The sequence below is a fragment of the Cololabis saira genome, chromosome 12 (genome assembly GCF_033807715.1).
Source record: "Cololabis saira isolate AMF1-May2022 chromosome 12, fColSai1.1, whole genome shotgun sequence".
Lineage (NCBI taxonomy): Eukaryota > Metazoa > Chordata > Actinopteri > Beloniformes > Belonidae > Cololabis > Cololabis saira.
The window spans coordinates 2,667,313-2,689,424 of NC_084598.1; the positions used below are offsets into that span (position 1 = coordinate 2,667,313).

The 22,112-nt window shown below is 42.8% G+C and overlaps 1 protein-coding gene across 1 annotated transcript in view; it reads right to left on the reverse strand.

Annotated features, from left to right (window-relative positions):
- ada (adenosine deaminase) overlaps nucleotides 1–22,112 on the reverse strand; it is a 31,200-nt gene continuing 9,088 nt past the window's right edge. The window contains exons 3-11 of the mRNA XM_061735164.1: nucleotides 18,651–18,773; nucleotides 15,162–15,305; nucleotides 14,929–15,044; nucleotides 10,796–10,920; nucleotides 7,931–8,002; nucleotides 6,091–6,192; nucleotides 5,029–5,096; nucleotides 4,802–4,931; nucleotides 1–1,004 (exon numbers count right to left, since the gene is read on the reverse strand). Coding sequence (XP_061591148.1) covers nucleotides 900–1,004; nucleotides 4,802–4,931; nucleotides 5,029–5,096; nucleotides 6,091–6,192; nucleotides 7,931–8,002; nucleotides 10,796–10,920; nucleotides 14,929–15,044; nucleotides 15,162–15,305; nucleotides 18,651–18,773 — 985 coding nt within the window. The 3' untranslated portion in view covers nucleotides 1–899. The remainder of the gene's footprint in view (nucleotides 1,005–4,801; nucleotides 4,932–5,028; nucleotides 5,097–6,090; nucleotides 6,193–7,930; nucleotides 8,003–10,795; nucleotides 10,921–14,928; nucleotides 15,045–15,161; nucleotides 15,306–18,650; nucleotides 18,774–22,112) is intronic.

Below are 22,112 nucleotides of genomic sequence, written 5' to 3' on the forward strand. Positions count from 1 at the left end.
ACTTTTATTGTAGCCAAATATCCTTTTCAAAAGGGTTATAATACATTAAATGGTAGTGCTTTTTGTTCAATTAAATTCAAATAATATTTTCATATAATATAAAGTAAAATAACTAATTATCAAATTCAGAACTATATTAAGTAATCACTTTATCAACGTAGGTGAAAATATTGTGCCACCTTGTGTTCAAATGTAAGACTACACCTTTGGTATTGATGGTTGAAAAAGCACATGTAGATCTGATCTCTTCTCTTATTTCCTCCTCCAACTCAAGAATGGATGTTCACAATTAACTAGATTGTCCTATAACAAGTTCCAGGCCCTCGTGGGCACATGAAATGAATGAATTCTCACTCTTCTACTTTGCTTTATAGTTTCATCCTTACCCCTAACATTTTTAAAGATACATGTTAAACCATAACCCTCAGCCTTAACCCTTTAACAATAATTAGAGCAGCCTAGTCTCTGCTCACACTCGCTCTAACTGTTATGTCATGAGTTCTGAATAACTGTGCAATTACAGCTTTCCTGACTTCATGACAAAAACGGTGTAAACAAAAGATGAAGAACGCGTCCAGAGTTTTGATACAACAAAACAGGTTCATGAAAACAACATTTGAATGCACGTGCTTTTGCACGTATAAGAGGAATGTGTTCTTGTCTGAAAAGCACCCTAAAGTAGAAAGCTTAGTCTGGAAATATTAAGAGGAAACCTGATAAAACATGAGCTGACAGTGTGAAGTTATCTGAGGCCAAGGCAGCAGCCACATAGTCATTATTCCTGATATTTAATAGGCTTTAAGTCTGGTCACAGGAGTGTAAAAAAGACATTCCGTTGTGTCAGGAGGGCAGATTAAGAGGCCAGAAGTCTCGTTTCTCCTCGGGTGTTCTGGTCAGGTTTAAAAGGCAGTGTTGTGCATCTTCCCATACGCCTTATACAGCTGGCTGAGGAGCTCCTCCTTCTCCTCTTCAGGGAGGAAACACGACTCTGCAGATCTGATGTTCTGTAAGACACAAGTCAAACGTTCCTGCTGAGTCACCTTCCAAATGGAGAAATAAAGTCAACTCTTTCTTTATTTATGGTGCTCTTTCATGACTTTCTTCCATGAATAAACAGTTACAAATGGGTGACAAATTAGAAAAGACACGTAAACCCTTGGTTGTGATATTGATTAGCTATTTGCTCTGTTGTGTTGTGAGAGGATGATTTTTTTCTTTTTAAATATTTGATCCTCTTCTAGGATAAATAGTTCCCACGTGGAGTCGGTAAATAACTTGATCAATAAAATACGTTATACTACCGCCTTCTCAGCTGACACGTCTCACCTGTTGGATAGATAGGCTCAACAACACACTCTACCAGTGTCAAATAGTGAAATTAATTCATATCTATTGAAATAAAAAGTCTTGAGTGGCGTTCTATGGAGTCCTCGGGTGCGTTTAGACCAGGGGTCGGCAACCCGCAGCTTTTTCAAAAATGTTTGACCTTTTTTTCCTTTTTTTCTTCTTATTTTTCTTTTTTCTTCTTTTTTCTCTTTTTTTCTTTTTTCCCTCTTTTTTTATTTTTTCTTCTTTTTTTCCCTTTTTTCTCTTTATTTCTTCCTTTTTCCTTTCCTTTTTAATCTCGACATTTTGACTTTTTTCACGAAATTTTGAATATTTTCTCGACATTTCGACTTTTTTCGCAAAATTTCGACTTTTTGCTCAACTTTTCAACTTTTTTTTCGACATTTCGACGTTTTTCTCGACATTTCGACTCTTTTCTCATTTCAACTTTTTTCTCAAGATTGTACTTCAACATTAATCTTAACATTTCGACTTTTTTCTCTAAATTTCGACTTTTTCCTCGACATTTCGACTTTTTTCACAAAATTGTACTTCAAGTCTTCAATATTAATCTTGAAATTTCGACTTTTTTCTCGAAGTGCATAATGAAAAAAAAAATCTTCCCCTAGTTATAACTGTGAGAAAGTGAGCAACCCCTCCCCTTCTCACCAGACTTTTTTTAATGTGTGTGTCAGAGTGGAGGATTGGGCGTGGTCTGCGGGGGAGCAGCACACAGGTGTGCCTGGTTCTACTGATTGTGGCACACCTGTGTCCAATCAACCTCTCCACCCTGCCTGGGTTTATAAACAGCGGCTGGATACCAGAAAAGGGGCTGCTGATTTGAGATAGCTTGCAGAGAGGCTATGCCCCATTGTGCCATTTTTAGACTACGGATTTTGCCTTCGCCTGTATGTCTTTGTGCCTTTTTACAATAAAAAGCCTTATTTTTTGGCATTCTACGCTCTGAAAGGTTTTTTTTTTACACCTCATCACCCAGGTCCAGTTTTGCCTTGTCCCCTTGTACGTGGGGAGGCCGCTCTGGTTCCTCACATTTGGTGTCGGGAGTGGGATCTTTGGCACCACCTGAAAACTGGAGAGAAGAGGTGGGAAGCGAGGCCATGGGTTTGGCCGAGTCTGGGAGACCCGGTGACCAGGAGGAGTCTGGGAGACCCGGTGACCAGCAGGAGTCTGGGAGACCCGGTGACCAGCAGGAGTCTGGGAGACCCGGTGACCAGGAGGCGGTTTGTAACCGGGAGGAAGCGTCCTCGGCAACCGGGAGGAAGCGTCCTCGGCAACCGGCAGGATGCGTCCTCGGCAACCGGGAGGAAGCGTCCTCGGCAACCGGGAGGAAGCGTCCTCGGCAACCGGGAGGAAGCGTCCTCGGCAACCGGGAGGAAGCGTCCTCGGCAACTGGGAGGAAGCGTCCTCGGCAACTGGGAGGAAGCGTCCTCGGCAACCGGGAGGAAGCGTCCTCGGCAACCGGGAGGAAGCGTCCTCGGCAACCGGGAGGAAGCAGCCAGCAACCGGAGGAAGTGGCTGATTTTCTCTCTCGCAACGGGGTTGGCGAGACTCCAGAGGGGGAGGGAAGTGTGAGAAAGTGAGCAACCCCTCCCCTTCTCACCGGACTTTTTTTAAAGGGGACCTATTATGAAAAACACGTTTTTTCTTGTTTTGACATATATAAAGTGGTCTCCCCTCACCCTGCCAGCACAGGGGAGACAAAATACCATGAATTTCTGCAAGCTCTCTGACCCCCGCCTTACAGAGTCCCCCAGTGTCACGTGGTTTTTTTTGAGCCGATTAGAATCTGCTCCCGTCGTGACGTCACGACGGGAGCAGATTTCCATAGGTTCAGCCTCCGCTGCTGAAACCACGCCCACAACCAGCTCTCTCCGCTGCTGGAGCGGTCCATCCTTCAGCCAGTCGGACGTGGCGCCGCGGCGGAGCGGATCCGGGTTAAATCATCCAGGTTCCCGGGTGGTTTGGGAGCTGGGTCCTCGGGGGTCTGTCCCAGGTCGGACCAGCTTCACCCTCCGAGATTTTCAGCCAAATCTGTCGGTTTGATCCCCGGTAACGGGCGATGCGCCGCGGATGCGCTCCGGAGCCGATCTGTGCGCCCGCCGTGGCGTTGCGGCACCCGTCGCGCAGCATCCGCCGGGCAGATCCGGCTGAAATTCCGCTGGTCGGTCCCCGGGAGTCCATGCTACCAGTCCAGGCCGGTTCCTGCGGTCCCGGCCGGTCGGAACCGGTCAGATTCCCCCGTTAAAGCCGCGGTGATGCGCGCTGCTCTAGCAGCGCTGCTCCCGGGTGCCCGGCGTGGCTCCGGGGCCAGCGTTCAGCATCCGCCGGGTAGATCCGGCTTAAATAGTGCATAAATGTTATTTATATACTACTCATATTTTATTTTTTTAACAATAAAGTTGCCATTTGTGAAAATTCAGTAATGGGATTTATTTACAGGCTCGGCTGCTCTGGCGGAGCGAGGTTTATTCTCCTCCCCTGCTACACGTCATTCAGGGAGCCAATCAGCACAGAGCCTCATTATCATACCCCCCCCTTCCCTAAAAATGAGGCGCAGAAAAAGAGGTTAGAAGCGATAAAACTAGTGACAGGGCCCACAGGCTGGATTTATGATTTATGTAGAAAAAACAAGCTTTAGATTGTTTTTAAGACATTCAAGGCCTGTTTAAAATATACATTAAATGCCATAATAGGTCACCTTTAATGTGTGTGTCAGAGTGGAGGATTGGGCGTGGTCTGCGGGGGAGCAGCACACAGGTGTGCCTGGTTCTACTGATTGTGGCACACCTGTGTCCAATCAACCTCTCCACCCTGCCTGGGGTTATAAACAGCGGCTGGATACCAGAAAAGGGGCTGCTGATTTGAGATAGCTTGCAGAGAGGCTATGCCCCATTGTGCCATTTTTAGACTACGGATTTTGCCTTCGCCTGTATGTCTTTGTGCCTTTTTACAATAAAAAGCCTTATTTTTTGGCATTCTACGCTCTGAAAGGTTTTTTTTTTTACACCTCATCACCCAGGTCCAGTTTTGCCTTGTCCCCTTGTACGTGGGGAGGCCGCTCTGGTTCCTCACAATAACTAATATAGAAACATGCAGCATGTGTTGCCTTCATTCTAAGGCTTATACAAGACTTTTATACAAGATGTTTTGCGGCTCCAGACATATTTGTTTTTTGTGTTTTTGGTTCAATACTGCTCTTTCAACATTTTATGTTTCAGACCCCTGGTCTAGACTGATCTTGCAGCACACAGTGGTCCAAAACCCGACTCAGAATAATGTTCTCCCTAGAATGTGGGACCATCTGTACAAACACTGATAACAGGGACAGTGTTTTCTGAAACTGCTGCCACAGAAACTCAGAAAATCTTGCAATCCTTTCAAATGATATTTAAAAAACAAAAACCCGGGGTCCTCCACAAACTATTGCTTCATTAATACACGTATTTGATCTCACCAGTCGCTGGAATTCCTCCTCAGTGAAGCCCATGTATTCCTGCGCTATGCTGTAGTCCATGTGCAAGGTGGAGTTGAAGATCAGCGGGTCGTCGGTGTTCAGAGAATAGTTGGCCTTGTCTTTCCTGAACCTTTTCAAAGCAAACGATGAAAGAACATTTTGTGAGTACCTTAACCTTGTTTAATGAAAGTCGTCATCAAAATATTGTGGAGAAAAAAGAAGCTCACGTGATGACGGCGTGTTTGGTAAAGTCTGAGTCGCAGGCACCGGTCAGCTTACTGGAAACAGGACACACCTACAAACAGAAGAGCCGACACCTTACTACTGCAGTCTGTTCCTGCAGACCAGGGACTGACGCTCCACTAGGGAGCAGTGTATCTCCTTCTAGAGCAGTACTGGAGTTGAGGGGGGATGAGGAGGGACGGCATCCCCCCCTGAAATAAAAACGGTCCAAATCATCCGCCCTGTAAGACTTCCATCCCTTATGTCATTTCATCAATGAATGTGGTTTTACTGCTATTTCAACATTTAGAAACATCACCAGAAAAATAACACCAGAAAAATTTGACAATTTTCACCTGTTTCAAGTAAATTTTCACTTGAAATAAGTAGGAAAATCTGCCAGTGGGACAAGATTTATCTTCTCATTACAAGCAAAAAAATCTTGTTCCACTAGCAGATTTTTCTACTTATTTCAAGTGAAAATCTACTTGAAACAGGTGAAAACTTTTTACTTTTTTACTAAAATGAGACATTTTAACTAGAAATAAGACAAATATTCTTGTTAAGATTGTGAGTTTTTGCAGTGATCCATGTTACTTATCCTGTGAAGGACAGAGTCATATTGATAAGTTCAGAAAAGTGTTTTTTATTGTTGTGTTTTGATGTATTTGATGTAAGTCCAGTGGATATTTAAAGCTTACAGAAGGCTGCATTTAACTGCTGCTATGTCATTCCTGCAGTATTTCTGCAGGTGTTTTGGTCACTGCTATTATTTGTAATATATTATATTATTTGTAATCAGCACAAATTATCTGTCCCCATATGATAAAATCCACCATCCCCCCTGATTTATTTTTTACAACTCGAGTACTCTATAACTCTATAAGTGAGTACATAACATTGCCCCGTACACAACAGCCACTGTCAAAACTACAAAAACAACTACAGGACAAAGTGCATTTAACAGATTAGATAAGAAATATTTCTGAGCACTTACACATGAAACACAACAATAAAATAATGAAGGTGTTTTATATGAATATAACCAATAGCGGATGGTCATTTACCTCAAAATGCATGTTTTGGGCCAGCAGCTTTTTGTAAAGGGCTTGGTCCTCCAGAGTTCTGTAGCCGTGGCCGATCCGCTCAGCTTTCAGCACTTCTACAGCCTAAAAAATCAGGCATGCGTTATGACACGTGCAAATGTTCATGAACACCAAACAGTCATGCGTTTCATTTCAGCAGATTCTGCAGGCTTCACACTCAGTCTGTACTGAGAAAGACGGGCTACTTGGAGCGGTTGCTTTATTTAGGTACGATGTGATATTGCACTGGAGCAATTTGAGACACTGCGACTGACGTATTAAAATCAGTGCACGTTCTCCAGTGCTCCAATTTTGTTCTTTCATTAACCTTTGAGCGACCTGCAGCTCATAAAACTGATCTTGTTTGGTTTGGAGCTCTACCCTTACTCTGTTAATATCCCATCATTGCTCCTCCTCAGGTTAAAGCAGCACAATGTAACTTTCAGCTTTTGTTGAGTTTGGCGGCTCCTTTGGACCAAAGCGGTAGTGCTTTACCAGAAAGAACTACATTTCCCATGATGCACCAGCGCGTACTGCCGGAAAACTCCTGTCCCCGTCGCTGCATTTGTTTTGATAGTGAATGAAATAAGACGGGACGGACTTTCAAAACTACTTTTCTGTTTTCAGCGGTCGTTTGCAGGATGGATAGTGAAGAGGTAATGTATCTATTTTTGGATAAACAATATAATATGACGATGTTGAAAATCACTAAGTTCAACTTGGTTTTATTAGTGAAGTCTCCCCCGCCCCCCGTCCTGTTTCAGAGAGATAATGCGCCCCAAATTACAAACTCATACGCTAGTCCAACATACTTACTGACAAAATAAAAAAATACTTTATAACCTGTGAATAACTGAATGTTTTGCAGATCAGCCCTGCACAATTTTACAGTTCTCAGGAAAAATACTAGAAATATTCTATACATTTTCTTTGCATTGCATTCTTTCCTTTAGTGCTGTAATTCTATTCAATTATATTATTATTTTATAAAGCTTCCTCATTGCGAATTACACAGTTTTATCATCACTATTATTATTCTATGTGTCTGTTGTTGATATTGTCAGTAATTTTAGAATGACCAAAACCCAAGACGAATGTGAAAACATTCTAATGTTGATTCTTATTGAACATAGAACTCTACATTTACCTTTGTATCATAACAATTCTGTCTCTCTTGTCGGACATCCCTCCTCGTCTTTCAGCTCACGCCAGCGAGTGAACGCCGGGCCGATGTTTATTCTTGTCCGGGCATTTAGCTTGTTACTCTCCCACTTTCTTTTTTAGCCTCCTCCGATAAAACTTTTATTTTCTTGTGTTTTTCCGCTGCTTGGGCCATGACACCAGCTTCTGCTGAGCTCTGCGCTCCACGCCCTGCCCAGCTTTGGTCTGCACTACGAATGGGGAAGGAGGGGGAAGTGACGTATGCCGTAAAGCAGTCAAAGCCGTAAAAATGTGTAGTTTTTTAGTGTGGCAGGGTTCCTACCATGCTCCTCAAAGTTACATAGTGCCAGTGAAGGCGATACAGACCCCTCAGACCATGACAGAGGTTCATTAAACCTGTTGGAAGTTGATGTTCCATCACAATGATGATGATGAAATATTAGATTAAGCTGGAAAAGTTACATAGTGCTGCTTTAAGGTCAGTATGGCCCTCCCAGGTTGGCAGAGGGAGCAATGCCCAGGACTGACTTAGGGAGGAGAACTGGGGTGAGGAAATGGGGAAACACAAAACTCTGCTCATCTTATATTTGGATCCCTGCCTGTATTTCCTCTGTTGCTACCGTCCTTCAGGAACATTTTGTGTTATTGTTGAGCATTTTACCTCCTTTACCACGGACGCTGGGCCCACCTCTCCTGCATGCACTGTCCGGTGGACTCCACGACGAGCTGCTTCCTGCACACCAAACCCATCACACAACGCATCAGCTGCTAAGAATGAGGCTAAACATCTGGCTTTCACATTTGCAATGTACAGAAGATGTTTTGCCCGTTTTATACGGAATAACTCAACAACGTCCTCCAGTGAACATTTAAATATGTCTTTTTTTGCAGCTATATGACCTGGAAACATTGCAATTAGTGGGCAGCAGTAGCTCAGGTGGTAGAGCGGGTCGTCCAATGATCGGAATGTCAGCAGTTCGAATCCCGCTCCCTTCAAATTGCTGTCGTAGTGTCCTTGGGCAAGACACCTTACCCACCTTGCCCCGTGTGAATGTGTATGAATGTGTATGAATGTTGGTGGTGGTCGGAGGGGCCGTTTGGCGCGATATGGCAGCCACGCTTCTGTCAGTCTGCCCCAGGGCAGCTGTGGCTACAAAAATGTAGCTACCACCACCAGTGAGAATGTGTATGAATGAATAATGATCTAAGTGCTTTGAGATTCATTGAATGGAAAGTGTGTTACAAGTAAAATGCATTAATTAGTGTATTGACTTAAAACTCCTCTCTAAACCAAAACATTTTGACAGAAGCACAAGGCCATCCCTACAACAGCTGAAGCTTGATTAAAACAGGGATATGCAAAAAAAAACCCAACAACAAACAAATAATGATCCAAAGCACACCAGTGAATCTCCAGTGAAATTGTGTTCTACTGAAAGTTGAGACATCAAGTTGATAGAAAAGCCACAACACATTCAACAGTTTCTGTTAAAAACACAAAAGCAATACAAAAGTCTGGGTTCCTGATATTTGTGATCATTGTCTTGGCATCATGAATCATCACATAATTGTGTGTGAAATTCATGAAAGCTGCTGCTGCAAACTGCAGCCATGTTCACTCCGTGCTATATATCCTCATCATCAATGAAAAGGCAGCAGGTTGTGCAGGCCAAGAGTTTCTCCAGCAGGTTGAACGGCCGTCTGAAGCACCCTGCAAGAGTTGCATCCGGATGTGAGAACGTAACAGTGGAGAGGTTACAACCTAGCCGGCTGTAACCTCGCCTGAACTTCCCTGCAGCCCTGCCAGCTTCAGTAGTATGCCTGAAGCATGTTGGTGTTTTTTTTTGACCACTCCTGATGTAGGCCACACCCTAACTACCCATGAATTGCACAACATCGGAACCTGCAGCGTGGGAGTGAGAGGGGCAGGGTAACGGCCCGGGCAGGTGGGGGAGAGATTTGTCCGTCAAGACTCCTCTCCCTGGCCCTGCCCCTTCTCAACCTTTCCCCGACCCTGCACCTAACCTGGGGCTTGCTGATTGGGCCGGGGCTTCGGGAACTTCGTGCTGGCCTGCGGTCCCCACCCCTGGTCATCCCGCTGCTGCTTCCACCTGCCTGCGGTCCCCACCCCCGGTCATCCCGTTGCTGCTTCCACCGGCCTGCGGTCCCCACCCCCTCCTCTGGCCATCCCGTTGCTGCTTCCACCTGCCTGCGGTCCCCACCCCCGGTCATCCCGTTGCTGCTTCCACCTGCCTACGACCCTCCCCCTCTAGTCATCCCGCTGCTGCTTCCACCTGCCTGCTGTGTGCTGCTGACGTCCCTGACCCCCAGTCTGGCCCTCGGCAGGAGGGTCCCCCCTTATGATCCAGGTCCTGGTCCAGGTTTCTTCCTCCTAAAGGGGAGTTTTTCTTGCCACTGTTTGGCTTAAGGCTTTTCTCCCACTAGGGGAGTTTTTACCTGCCATTGTTTATGTAATAATTGCTCGGGGGTTTATGTTCATGTTCTGGATCTCTGGAAAGCGTCTGGAGACAACTTTTGTTGTATTAGACGCTATATAAATAAAATTGAATTGAATACCTTTGGTGGACAAAGTTTCCAATAACGTGGTAAACTTAACACAGTACCTGCACGGACACGGATCTTTTACTCATAAGATGCAGATTACATAATAGTCATGATCTGCAATAAAAGTTAATATCGCACAATACCAATCCTATAAATATATATATATATATATATCAATATATCAATATATCAAATGATGCGTTTTCATTGATGTTGAGTGTACAAATAAAAATATTTTCCATGCACAAAATCTTATACTATGTTAACAATAACATTTTTATTCCCCTTCACTCTTCTTTTGTTTTTAAACTGTCTGTGTTGGCACTTTTTCTTATGCTGTGTTGGGAATTACAAAGAGTGAATGGAACAAAGCACCATTTCCCATAAAAGGCAAACTACAGCAGCAAAAGTAACCCTAACCCTGACCCTGACCCATGCACCCACTAGCTACATACGAAGACACCGGATCCTCCATAATCCGACCACACTCATAAGGGATACCCAGTTATCCTAATACACCATACAGCACATCTTAAAACAAAGCTCTGAAACTCACTCAGAGATACCACACCCTACGCCACTGACAAAGTACTTTAGTGCATACAGATCCCAAACAGGATGTACGAGTGAGAGTGCAACACTACCTTCAGCAATCTCTGGAATCGCTAATGAGTGTAGGAGGCAGAAGCGTATTGGTTCCCCTCAGTCAAGGGCCGCAATTACTAACCTAACCATAACCCTAACCATAACCTTAACCATAACCCTGACCCTAACCCTAACAATAACCCTAACCATAACCATAACCCTGACCGTAACCATAACCCTGACCCTAACCCTGACCATAACCCTAACCCTGACCATAACCCTAACCCTGACCACTCATACTGCCTCTGTCTTCACAGTTGTGATCCAACTGATCCAAAATGTTGTATATATGCCCCTTTTTTTCCAACACACTCACCTCATAGGCCTTTCTGTGGTCTGGATAGGCTTCAGAGTTTAGTGACTCATCACCAGCCAGATCAATGGCAACGACACCGTCGTCCTTATATTTCTTACACAGCTCCACTACGTCCATGGACCAACCTGGAGATTTTAAAACCAAACATTAAGAAACAGCTTGGCCATCTTAACAGAAACACACATGAAAATGGTGTGCAGATGAAAATGGACCATCATGCTGCATGAATGGAAGGCTTAGATGACCCAGAACAATATGAACTAACATGCAGAAACTGCAACTGGCAGGTTAACAGTAACCAGCAGGACTGGTGTTTAAAGGAATCAGTATTTTGGCAAATGTACTTATTACCTTTCTTATCTGGAGTGACATGTAAAGCCTCATACTGCTTTAAAGCCTGGGCAATGAATTTAAGACAAATGCCAGCAGTAGTCTCGGTTAACTTAATTAAATGGATTTCGCAACCAGTGGCCTAGACAGAGCAAGCTGTTCAGCGCTGTTGCTAATCTTCTGTCCCATGCTGGATGGACAGACATGACTCGGCCTGTGCAATTCCATTTTGGCTTCCAACATTCTCAAAAATAATGTTATCAATATAATATTCATTGCTTTTGTATTGCATTCAGCTATAGCCTCCACTTTGCTGAGCCCAAGGGATGGGGCTTCATCTGAGCACTTCTACCAGCCCATGTTTTTTTTGTCAAAAATTCTATTTATGTTAACTGTTGAAATCTCAAACATTTTGGTTAAGTTTCAAAATACAGTGGATAATTATTTAAAGAGCATATTGCAGGTTGGAGACCCCTGTGAATCAATGTGTAAGAAAATAATGTAGGAACTGAATTTTCATTGAAATATGCATAAATATATACTACAGTGACCTCCAGAGTTGTTTTTGTGAGAGTATTTTACTTCTGCATCTGAAAAAGCTGAACCGGAAGTGAGGTAGCGGGAGGGAGCGCGGTGAATTTCAACAATAGGAAAAATAATGGATCTTAATGTTAGTTGTGACACTGAAGAGGTTGTGAATGTGTATTCACACCAATATGACGGGCCACAGCCTTATAATTACGAAACCCGTTAGGCCCCCCACGTTCTTTTGATTGACAGCTTAACACTGCGTGCGCCGCGTAACCTACGCCGTAGGCTACGCCGTCGATTTTACGCGGAATCATAAATCAGCCTTTATTCACTGCAGCACCCGCCCGTGCTCCTGAAAGTCTTTCTCTGACCCTGCACCCCAACCTGGGACTTGCTGATTGGGCCGGAGCTTCGGGAGCTGCGTGCTGGCCTGCGGTCCCCACCCCTGGTCATCCCGTTGCTGCTTCCACCTGCCTGCTGTGCTGTTGCCGTCCCTGACCCACCAGTCTGGCCCTCGGCAGGAGGGTCCCCCCTGATGAGCCTGGTCCTGCTCAAGGTTTCTTCCCTCCTAAAGGGGAGTTTTTCTTGCCACTGTTTGGCTTAAGGTTTTTCTCCCACTAGGGGAGTTTTTACCTGCCATTGTTTATGTAATAACTGCTCGGGGGTTTATGTTCTGGGTATGGGTCTCTGTAAAGCGTCTAGAGACAACTCTGTTGTATTAGACGCTATATAAATAAAATTGAATTGAATTGAATTGAAAGAAACTGCAAAAATAACTCCTAAAAGATGGGTGAGTATTTGTAATCTGTCTACGTTTGTACTTTCTAAACAGAAAACAAGCTTATTATTTGGTGGAATAAGTGGGGAAAAAAACGAACAATTAATAAGGGCGTGTGATGGCACAATCAAACAGCGAACAGCGTGAGTGAGGGGCGTGTGGTGTTAAATGCAGCAAACATGTCAGCATGTCAGATCATTACTTGGATGTGGGGAAAAAGCAGAGGACACGAGAAATGATCCAGGCTGAGTTGGATTTGGGAAACCGCTTGGTGATGGAGACGTCACGGGACGCACCGCGCAGCAGACCGGGGAGAGAGCGCAGAGAAAAGGGCCCTCTTCTCTTTTTTCCGATTAAATGCATCCGAAATAGACAAACAGCCGATCTATGAGTAACTTCAATGAGAAATAAAACACAGAGGGAATATGGATAAAAGGAGGTGCCGGATCCTAGGTACCGGATCTTGTTCCAGAGACTCACTACTACCTACCACTGCGCAGTAAGATGGGGCAGAGCTGTGGACACGTCTCCCTCCTGCTGCGTCATATGACGCGGTGTTTGAAAGAAAAAACTTCTCACATAGTCATTTTCACATAAGGTCAGGTATAATTTTTGAAAAAAACCCTAACCTGCAATATGCTCTGTAAATAATCGTTTTAAACTATCGGGATAATCGTTCTAATCAATCGCTTTAACACTGTGGGCCAAAATGAGCATGTTCAGGACTGTTTCCCGTAATCAAACAGCCCCAGACATGACAGTAGTTTAGTACGTAGTCTTTCTAGATCCTTCAAGGCAGCAATATGGCGGTTAACCCTTTAACACCTGACATATGAAATCACACTCAGAATTTCTTTTTTTAATTTGAAGTGTTTATTATATAATGAAATTAAAAACACATCCAATTTTATCTGTAACAATTTCTAAATAATATTTGTTTATATCATTTTGAAAACATGGGGTTATTTTATGTATTTTTTAATTTATTCGCTTTTTTTCTTTATTTAAAAAAAAATATATTTTAAATTTTGAGGTGGTGCAGTGCTCTCAGAAATTCCTGTATCAAATACGGTACATCCAGCATTAAAGGGTTAATCAAGGGCATGCTATTGATTTAAGTTGCTCTTTCTCACTAACCTTTAACAAGACTGTTACCGCCGTGCGGAGAATGTTCCCTCTGATCTAAGCTTATATATGTTTGGTTGCTGGGAGGCTCGTCGACTGATTTCTTAACTTCCGACTGATTCCTAATTGTCTTAACTTCTCTTCTTCTTCAGTGTGTCTTTGCTCTACAGAAATACAGGACTGCAGCCCACACACGCAACATCTGCCAGATATTACGTTTCTAAAATATGACACATCAGATATGGATTAGAGGATGAATAAAACTAGCTGTGGAACATTCATAAAGGCAGATGTGTACTGGACTTGGCTTTTATCTACACAGGGAAAGGAGAGGAGCACTGTTGCTACTGACAACCACTGCTCACGTGATTAGGATTATTTTACAGACTCTACAAACCGTACGCCACGTCATTTTAACACAATACATCAGCTTCACACCTGCAAAGAAAGAACACTGGCTCTGTATTGTAATGCTGAACAAAGCTTTTCAGGAGTAATGTATTTGGTTACATCAGCTACGGATGAAGCAATTTTGGATGAAGTGCTGTCTTAAGAAACAGAGATCTCAGCTTTGCCTCTTAACTTAAAGTGCAATAATGGCGATGTGCAATAAGCATTAGCACTTTATAGATCTGACAATTAAAGCACTTTAAGAAGCAATGGGGCGATGTATAATCTGCCTCGGCACTTTACAAACTTTTGCACTTAGCACTTTAACTTTGTGGTCACCTACTGGTTTATCAATTGCAACTTGTTTTATTGCTTAATGATTTTTATCTATTTCTGTCGTATCTTTTAATGTTGTTTTTTTGTTGGTTGAATGTCATATCTTGTCTACTTTATACTTTGTCTGTTAATGTCCGATTCTGTTTAAGATTAAGATTCCCAGAATATTCTAATTTTTTGAGATAGGATATTTGAGTTTTCTTAAGCTGTAAACCATGATCAGCAATATTAAAATAATAAAAGGCTTGCAATATTTCAGTTGATTTGTAATGAATCCAGAATGTATGACATTTTTGTTTTTGTAATTGCATTACAGAAAATCACAATATTCTAATTTTCTGAGGCAGTCCTGTATTTCCATATGTCAAGAGATTAAATAAATAAATAAATAAATAGGAGCCAAAACATTCGTCATATTGTTTATACCAAACCATTTTCCATTCCATCCCAGCCTTTTCTGATTTGGGTCTGGAGAAATATTAGAGGGATTTTATCACAATGTGCATGTGTGTGTTTTGTGTCTGTAGTCCAGCGCTATTAGTTTTTCTTTTCAAACATTAAGAAGAAGTGAGGTAACAGATACAGCACATAGAGGAACTGTATCTGGTTGTTTGGGCAGAAAGGAGCGTGAACAGGTCATTACTTGGCATGTGGCGCATGCAGCACAGAATGGACCTGACTTTGATATTGAATTTCTTCTCCCCCCGGCCCAGGCCCTCGTTCACCAGACGCACCACCTCATCTGGGCTCAGGTCCCCTCTGCAGGAAAACAGGACAGAACAAGAAAACAAGAGGGAGTTCTACTGCAAATATCAACACAACAGAAGTTTAAAAAAACCCCAACAGATCACAGAAACAAAACAAAAAGAAACTTACTCATCCTGGTTCCAGGGAATGGGCTCCACGTTACTGTTGGCTAGTAAATGTGGGCTGTATCTGACCTCTACATAAACCACTCCCTCTTTAGCTTTGTCCTCAACAAACTCATAGGCGATCCTCTCTATGGCCTCTCTGTCACCGCTGGAAATGAAACAAAGACAGAATGAGTGGCTCTGATCAGTGATAACATCAGAACCTTCACCCACAGCTGATCCTTCACCTGAACATCAGCACGATAGAAGATTACACACAGTTTCACTGATATGAAACACTACATGGTACATTTTATATCAACGTGTAATGTGTTGTTTCCAGCTGAGGTACAGGCAGTACTCCAGTTGTAAAAAACAATCAGGGGGGGTGGTGGATTTTATCATATGGGGACAGATAATTTGTGCTGATTACAAATAATATAATATATTACAAATAATAGCAGTGACCAAAACAGCTGCAGAAATACTGCAGGAATGACATAGCAGCAGTTAAATGCAGCCTTCTGTAAGCTTTAAATATCCACTGGGCTTACATCAAATACATCAAAACACAACAATAAAAAACACTTTTCTGAACTTATCAATATGACTCTGTCCTTCACAGGATAAGTAACATGGATCACTGCAAAAACTCACAATCTTTACAAGAATATTTGTCTTATTTCTAGTTTAAATGTCTCATTTTAGTAAAAAAAATCTCTTTACACTTAAAAGTAATAATTTCATCACTGGAGAAAACAACAATTTTCACCTGTTTCAAGTAGATTTTCACTTGAAATAAGTAGAAAAATCTGCCAGTGGAACAAGATTTTTTTGCTTGTAATAAGAAGATAAATCTTGTTCCACTGGCAGATTTTTCTACTTATTTCAAGTGAAAATTTACTTGAAACAGGTGAAAATTGTCAAATAAGTTATTTTTCTGGTGATGACTCTAAATGTTGAAATAGCAGTAAAACCACAATCATTGATGAAATGACATAAGGGATGGAAAGGAGGGATGACAGTTTTACAGGGGGGATGATTTGGACCGTTTTTATTTAAGGGGGGATGATTTGGACCGTTTTTATTTAAGGGGGGGATGCCGTCCTCCCATCATCCCCCTTCAACTCCAGTACTGGGTACAGTGCTTTCTATATGCACTTAATGACGTATAAGAGTAGGGAAGAATGCCTTAATGGGAAAAACAGGGGGAAGGATGGTAGAGGGTAGGATGGCTGTTCTGCATCATTCACGATTGACTATGTTTAACGTTTACCATTTTTTGGTAACATGACAAAGTGACCGCATTTTTGTTACTGATTTACTGCGACCTAAAGTTTAAACCCTTTAAGACTAAAGAAAAATATTATAAATATAAGTAAGAAATGTAATAATTAGGCTCAGTTGGGTCTTTTTTATCTGTGAAAATTAAAATAATAACAATAACCACTGCAGTCATTATTATGTGTTAGTGTTTATACCTAAAACATTGATGTTTGTTATGAGGCTTATGGTCAGGCGTCATTACAACACAGCGCTCTCATTCTTCTCCATGTCCCATGAGAGAAAGCATAGCTTCCAGCATTTACAATAACGATGAAAGCTCACTCACAATGTTTTTCTCTCTGGCGTCCTGTCATTGCAACCCAAAAACACACTCAGCCCCGTATCTACCAGCTCAAACAACAATCCAGCATGAGCTAAACTCAGCCAGCAGGTTCCCCAGTGTTGAGACTGTTGTGCACACCAGGCTTTCATATAGAAGGTCCATTCAGCCCAACGGTGCTGCAGGCCCGGCATTACAGACCAGCTTTGTAGAAAACAGTCTTTGAACATCGGAAAAACCACATTTGGCCTTTTCTAAAAAGCTCAGGACTAAAAATAAGACAGAATCAGTGCGTTTACGTGGGAAGTTTAATTCCTCTTTAATTCAGAATTAAAATTAAATGATTAAAAATTACCATGTAAACACCTAATTCCGAATGAAAATGGCCATTCCGAATTAAACTTAATTCCGAAGTAAGTGTCTGGTTTATTCCGATTTTAAATCTAAATAGAATAATTCCGCGATCATGTTTACACTCATTCCTCTTTAAATTAATTCCAGGCTGCATCTGAAATTCCATACTTCCACCCTAATGAGTAGCAAAATGAGTATGCAAGATTTTTTAGTACGTCCGAAACATTAGTACGTACTTAATAGTATGTACTATCCATACTCATTCTGGAGAAATGTATTAGTGTGGATTGATGGACACTAGCTAAGCAGAAACTTCCCACAATGCAATGCAGCGTTTGGTTGCTAAGTGCTGTGTATATGTCATAAGTATAATATTAAGTATAATAATATTACATAACATTAATATTATAATATTCGTACAGTATAATAATATTATATAAAGTTATCTTGTTTTGGCCAGAATAAACGGGAAATAGCGGAGTGGTGCTGCTACTGCTGCTGTTACCATGGTAACAGCTGCTACTGCTGCTGTTACCATGGTAACAGCTGCTATTGCTGCTCTGACACGTCACTTCCTCCCAACGGCAGGAAGTGACATGTGCGCTCTTAATAGTACGTCCGAATTAATGCACACTACTGATATTTACTCAAAAGTGTGCCGAACTTAAGTATACTTTTTAATGTTTGGTATGGCATTTCGGACGCACCGCCGGTCTTTCTTTCTGCTCGTTCCCTCGCCCGTCTGTCTCCATGACACTTATATTCCGCGCTGGGCTGGTTTTCCTAACAAAGTTTCAAGATGGCAGCACACAGTAAACGCTGGTCAAGAGCAGAGACCATTTATTTAATAAATAGCGTCTTTTCTCCGGAACTCTATCTCCCTCCTCCTCATCCACATGATGTTGTCGTGCTGCTGCTTCAAAAATAAAATCTAAACAAATCCAAAAAGGATGCTAATAATGTGGTCCTCCATGTTGTTGCTAATCCAGTAAGTTTGTTTTCTTCTGGTAGACGTAAATACGTAAAGACGCCGCGCCGCCCCCCCTGTCCAATCAGAACCTTCCCAACCCCCAGACCTGGAGAGGAATTGGAGAAAGACCATCAAACGTGTTTTCCATGTAAACCTCAATTCAGAATTACTATTTCCATGTAAACTCGAAGGAAAATAGTTTAATTCTGAATTATTTAATTCGGAATAATTAATTCCAAATAAAAAAAAACATCATGTAACCGTGGCTAATTCCCAAATAAGTGTACTATCTTCTTAGGTTAGTTGCCAAGGAGAAAACCATCCGCTACCCAGACCCTTAAAATATTGTTCCACAGTCCAATAATACTACTAGTACTACTACTAATACTAGAAGCAGCCTGGGTTTAAAAGTAACGTAGCGTATGTGTGATAAGTGCAGTGACTTTGAGCGTAGACTAACACGGCTGGACTTGGACTCTCTCTGTTAACGTTCCTAACAGGCTGAATGCTGACTCATCACACTGACTGGGTGACAATGCACCTTTGGTAACTATAAAATTCACAGCTGACATGCAAGCACTTACGCAACCACGTGCATGTACATCTCAAATTTACTCAAGAAGACTGTGAGAGTGGCGGCGTCGTGAAGTATTATCTTCTCTTTCAGCTCCTCGGCAGTATCGGCTCCCAGAGGAATGCCACGCCTCCTGCAAGGAACAGAGAGGAAAAAACACAAGCTCAAGGACATTTTAAACCAATATGAATATAGTTTACCTGAGACTGCTGTTTGTGTGATCTATATTAATCTGATCTATGACAAACTGAAGCATCAAAAGAAGTACTTTCATTGTCCCATTGACCTTTCTGGATTAATATATTCTAAGACATTGCATAGGAAAAGCTGCTTTGTAGAACCCACGATGCAAGATTTTCAGGAAGTTTAAAACCAGTTTTTGCCAGCTGTCACATGTGATGCGTAGGTGTTGGTGGGTTAACTGACGTAACCAGTAGGCATTATCCTTTACATAATCATCGTTGTGGATTTTGTACCCACAGCTTCCTTGTTTTGAATCAGTCCCACTGAAATAATCACTTTCATTTTAAAATACAATACATCGATATTCTATCCCAAACTTACTATCCTCCCTTAAACTAAGCGTAAAGACGAAGCAGCTCTGACCTGGACACGTCAAATAAGACTCCAAAACAATATAGGACTGTCTCAGAAAATTAGAATATTGTGATAAAGTTCTTTATTTTCCGTAATGCAATAAAAAAACAAAAATGTCATACATTCTGGATTAATTACAAATCAACTGAAATATTGCAAGCCTTTTATTATTTTAATATTGCTGATTATGGCTTACAGTTTAAGATTAAGATTCCCAGAATATTCTAATATTTTGAGATAGGATATTTGAGTTTTCTTAAACTGTAAACCATGATCTGCAATATTAAAATAATAAAAGGCTTGCAATATTTCAGTTGATTTGTAATGAATCCAGAATGTATGACATGTTTGCATTACAGTAAATAATGGACTTTATCACAATATTCTAATTTTCTGAGACAGTCCTGTATTTAAAATGACCTTTGCCTTTGAGAAAGTACCAGTCGTGTGAATCTTTGTTGCCTCACAGTTCAGCTGTTAGCGATGTTGACGTGTGACAGTGTCACGCGGCATCAAAGCAGTACGGTATAAAGCCTAACCACACAAAGCTACTTTTCAGTAAGATTAAGTAAAAGTTTCCTTTTTACTTTGTGCTTTCAAAAATGTAATGTAAAAACTATTTTTCCCACAACCAGTGTCTAAACGGAAAGGGCTGAAACGTCTTATACTGGTGAGATGTGTGAGTATAGATGCACTTCTGAGTAGGGAGTTATTTTAGAAACTTTGACATTTTTTGAACATCAGAGATATAGCGTTGCCAAACAAACCCCTTGATCAAAGACATTATAAACCAATCAATGGTCCAATTCTACGCTCAAAATGTTGTTTACATGTATTTTGGTGCAGAGTCTTCACAGTGCATGTGGTACAAACCAAAAGGGTTTTTTTCCTATTGGTGTTGTTTATGTGGCTACATACACTGAATCAGTAGTCGTTTTTTTAATTAAATTCTAACAAGCAAATTTAGGATTAAAAGTGAATTTTAAAGAGTTAATCATTATGAGCTACACAAGAGCAGCAAAACCTGGCCACAGAAAACAGTTGATGTAACATCCAAGAATATACAGCGAAAAGTATGTATTGTTTTGGAGTCTTATTTGACGCGTCCAGGTCAGAGCTGCTTCGTCTTTACGCTTTGTTGAGGGCTGGGGTTTAAGGGATAGTAAGTTTGGGATAGAATATCGATGTATTGTATTTTAAAATGAAAGTGATTATTTCAGTGGGACTGATTCAAAACAAGGAAGCTGTGGGTACAAAATCCACAACGATGATTGTGTAAAGGATAATGCCTACTGGTTACGTCAGGTAACCGACCAACACCTACGCATCACATGTGACAGCTGGAAAAAAACTGGTCTTAAACTTCCTGAAAATCTTGTATCGTGGGTTCTACAAAGCAGCTTTTCCTCTGCAGTGTCTTAGAATATATAGGACTGTCTCAGAAAATTAGAATATTGTGATTTTCTTTAATGCAATTACAAAAACAAAAATGTCATACATGCTGGATTCATTACAAATCAACTGAAATATTGCAAGCCTTTTATTATTTTAATATTGCTGATCATGTTTTACAGCTTCCCCTCCTTGAACCGCCACCTTACTGTGGTGGAGGGGTTTGTGTGCCCGAGTGATCCTAGGAGCTATGTTGTCGGGGGCAATTACGCCCCTGGTAGGGTCTCCCATGGCAAACAAGTCCTGGGTGACGGACCAGACTAAGAGCAGTTCAAGCCAATCACGGATAAAGTGAAATCAAGGACCGTTACGTCGCCCGGATCGGCGTCATCGGGGCCCCGCCCTGGAGCCAGGCCTGGGGTCGGGGCTCGTTGGCGAGCGCCTGGTGGCCGGGTCTTTGCCCGTGGGACCCGGCCGGGCTCAGCCCGAAACGGCGACGTGGGCCCGCCTTCCTGTAGGCCCACCACCCGCAGGAAGGTCCATGAAAGACCGGTGCAATGTGGGCTGGGTAGCAGTCGTGGCGGGGTGCCTCGACGACCCAATCCCCGGACTAAAACCCTCACAGTGGGGACATGGAATGTCACCTCGCTGGGGGGGAAGGAGCCGGAGCTTGTGTGTGAGGTTGAGAGATACCGGCTAGAGATAGTCGGGCTCACCTCCACACATAGCTTGGGCTCTGGAACCCAGCTCCTTGAAGGGGGCTGGACCCTCCACTACTCTGGAGTTGCCCAGGGTGAGAGGCGGCGGGCTGGTGTGGGCTTGGTTAAAGCCCCCCAGCTCAGTCGCCATGTGTTGGAGTTCAACGCTGGGGGACTTCAACGCTCACGTGGGCAATGACAGTGATACCTGGAGAGGTGTGATTGGGAGGAACAGCCTCCCCGATCTGAACCCGAGCTGTGTTTTGTTTTTGGACTTCTGTGCTAGTCGCAGCCTCGCAGCTTGTCCATAACGAACACCATGTTCAAGCATAAGGGTGTCCATCAGTGCACGTGGCACCAGGACACCCTAGGCCGGAGGTCAATGATCGACTTTGTTGTCGTTTCATCTGACCTTCGGCCGCATGTCTTGGACACTCGGGTGAAGAGAGGGGCTGAGCTGTCAACTGATTGGAGTTGGATGTGCTGGCGGAGGGGGAGGTTGGACAGACCGGGCAGACCCAAACGGATTGTGAGAGTCTGTTGGGAACGTCTGGCTGAGCCCTCTGTCAGGGACATCTTCAACTCCCACCTCCGGGAGAGCTTCTCTTGGATCCCGGGGGAGGCGGGGGACATTGAGTCTGAGTGGACCATGTTCTCTGCCTCCATTGTCGACGCGGCGGTTTCGAAGTTGTGGACGCAAGGTCTCCGGTGCCTGTCGTGGCGGCAATCCTAGAACCCGGTGGTGGACACCGGAAGTACAGGATGCCGTCAGACTGAAGAAGGAG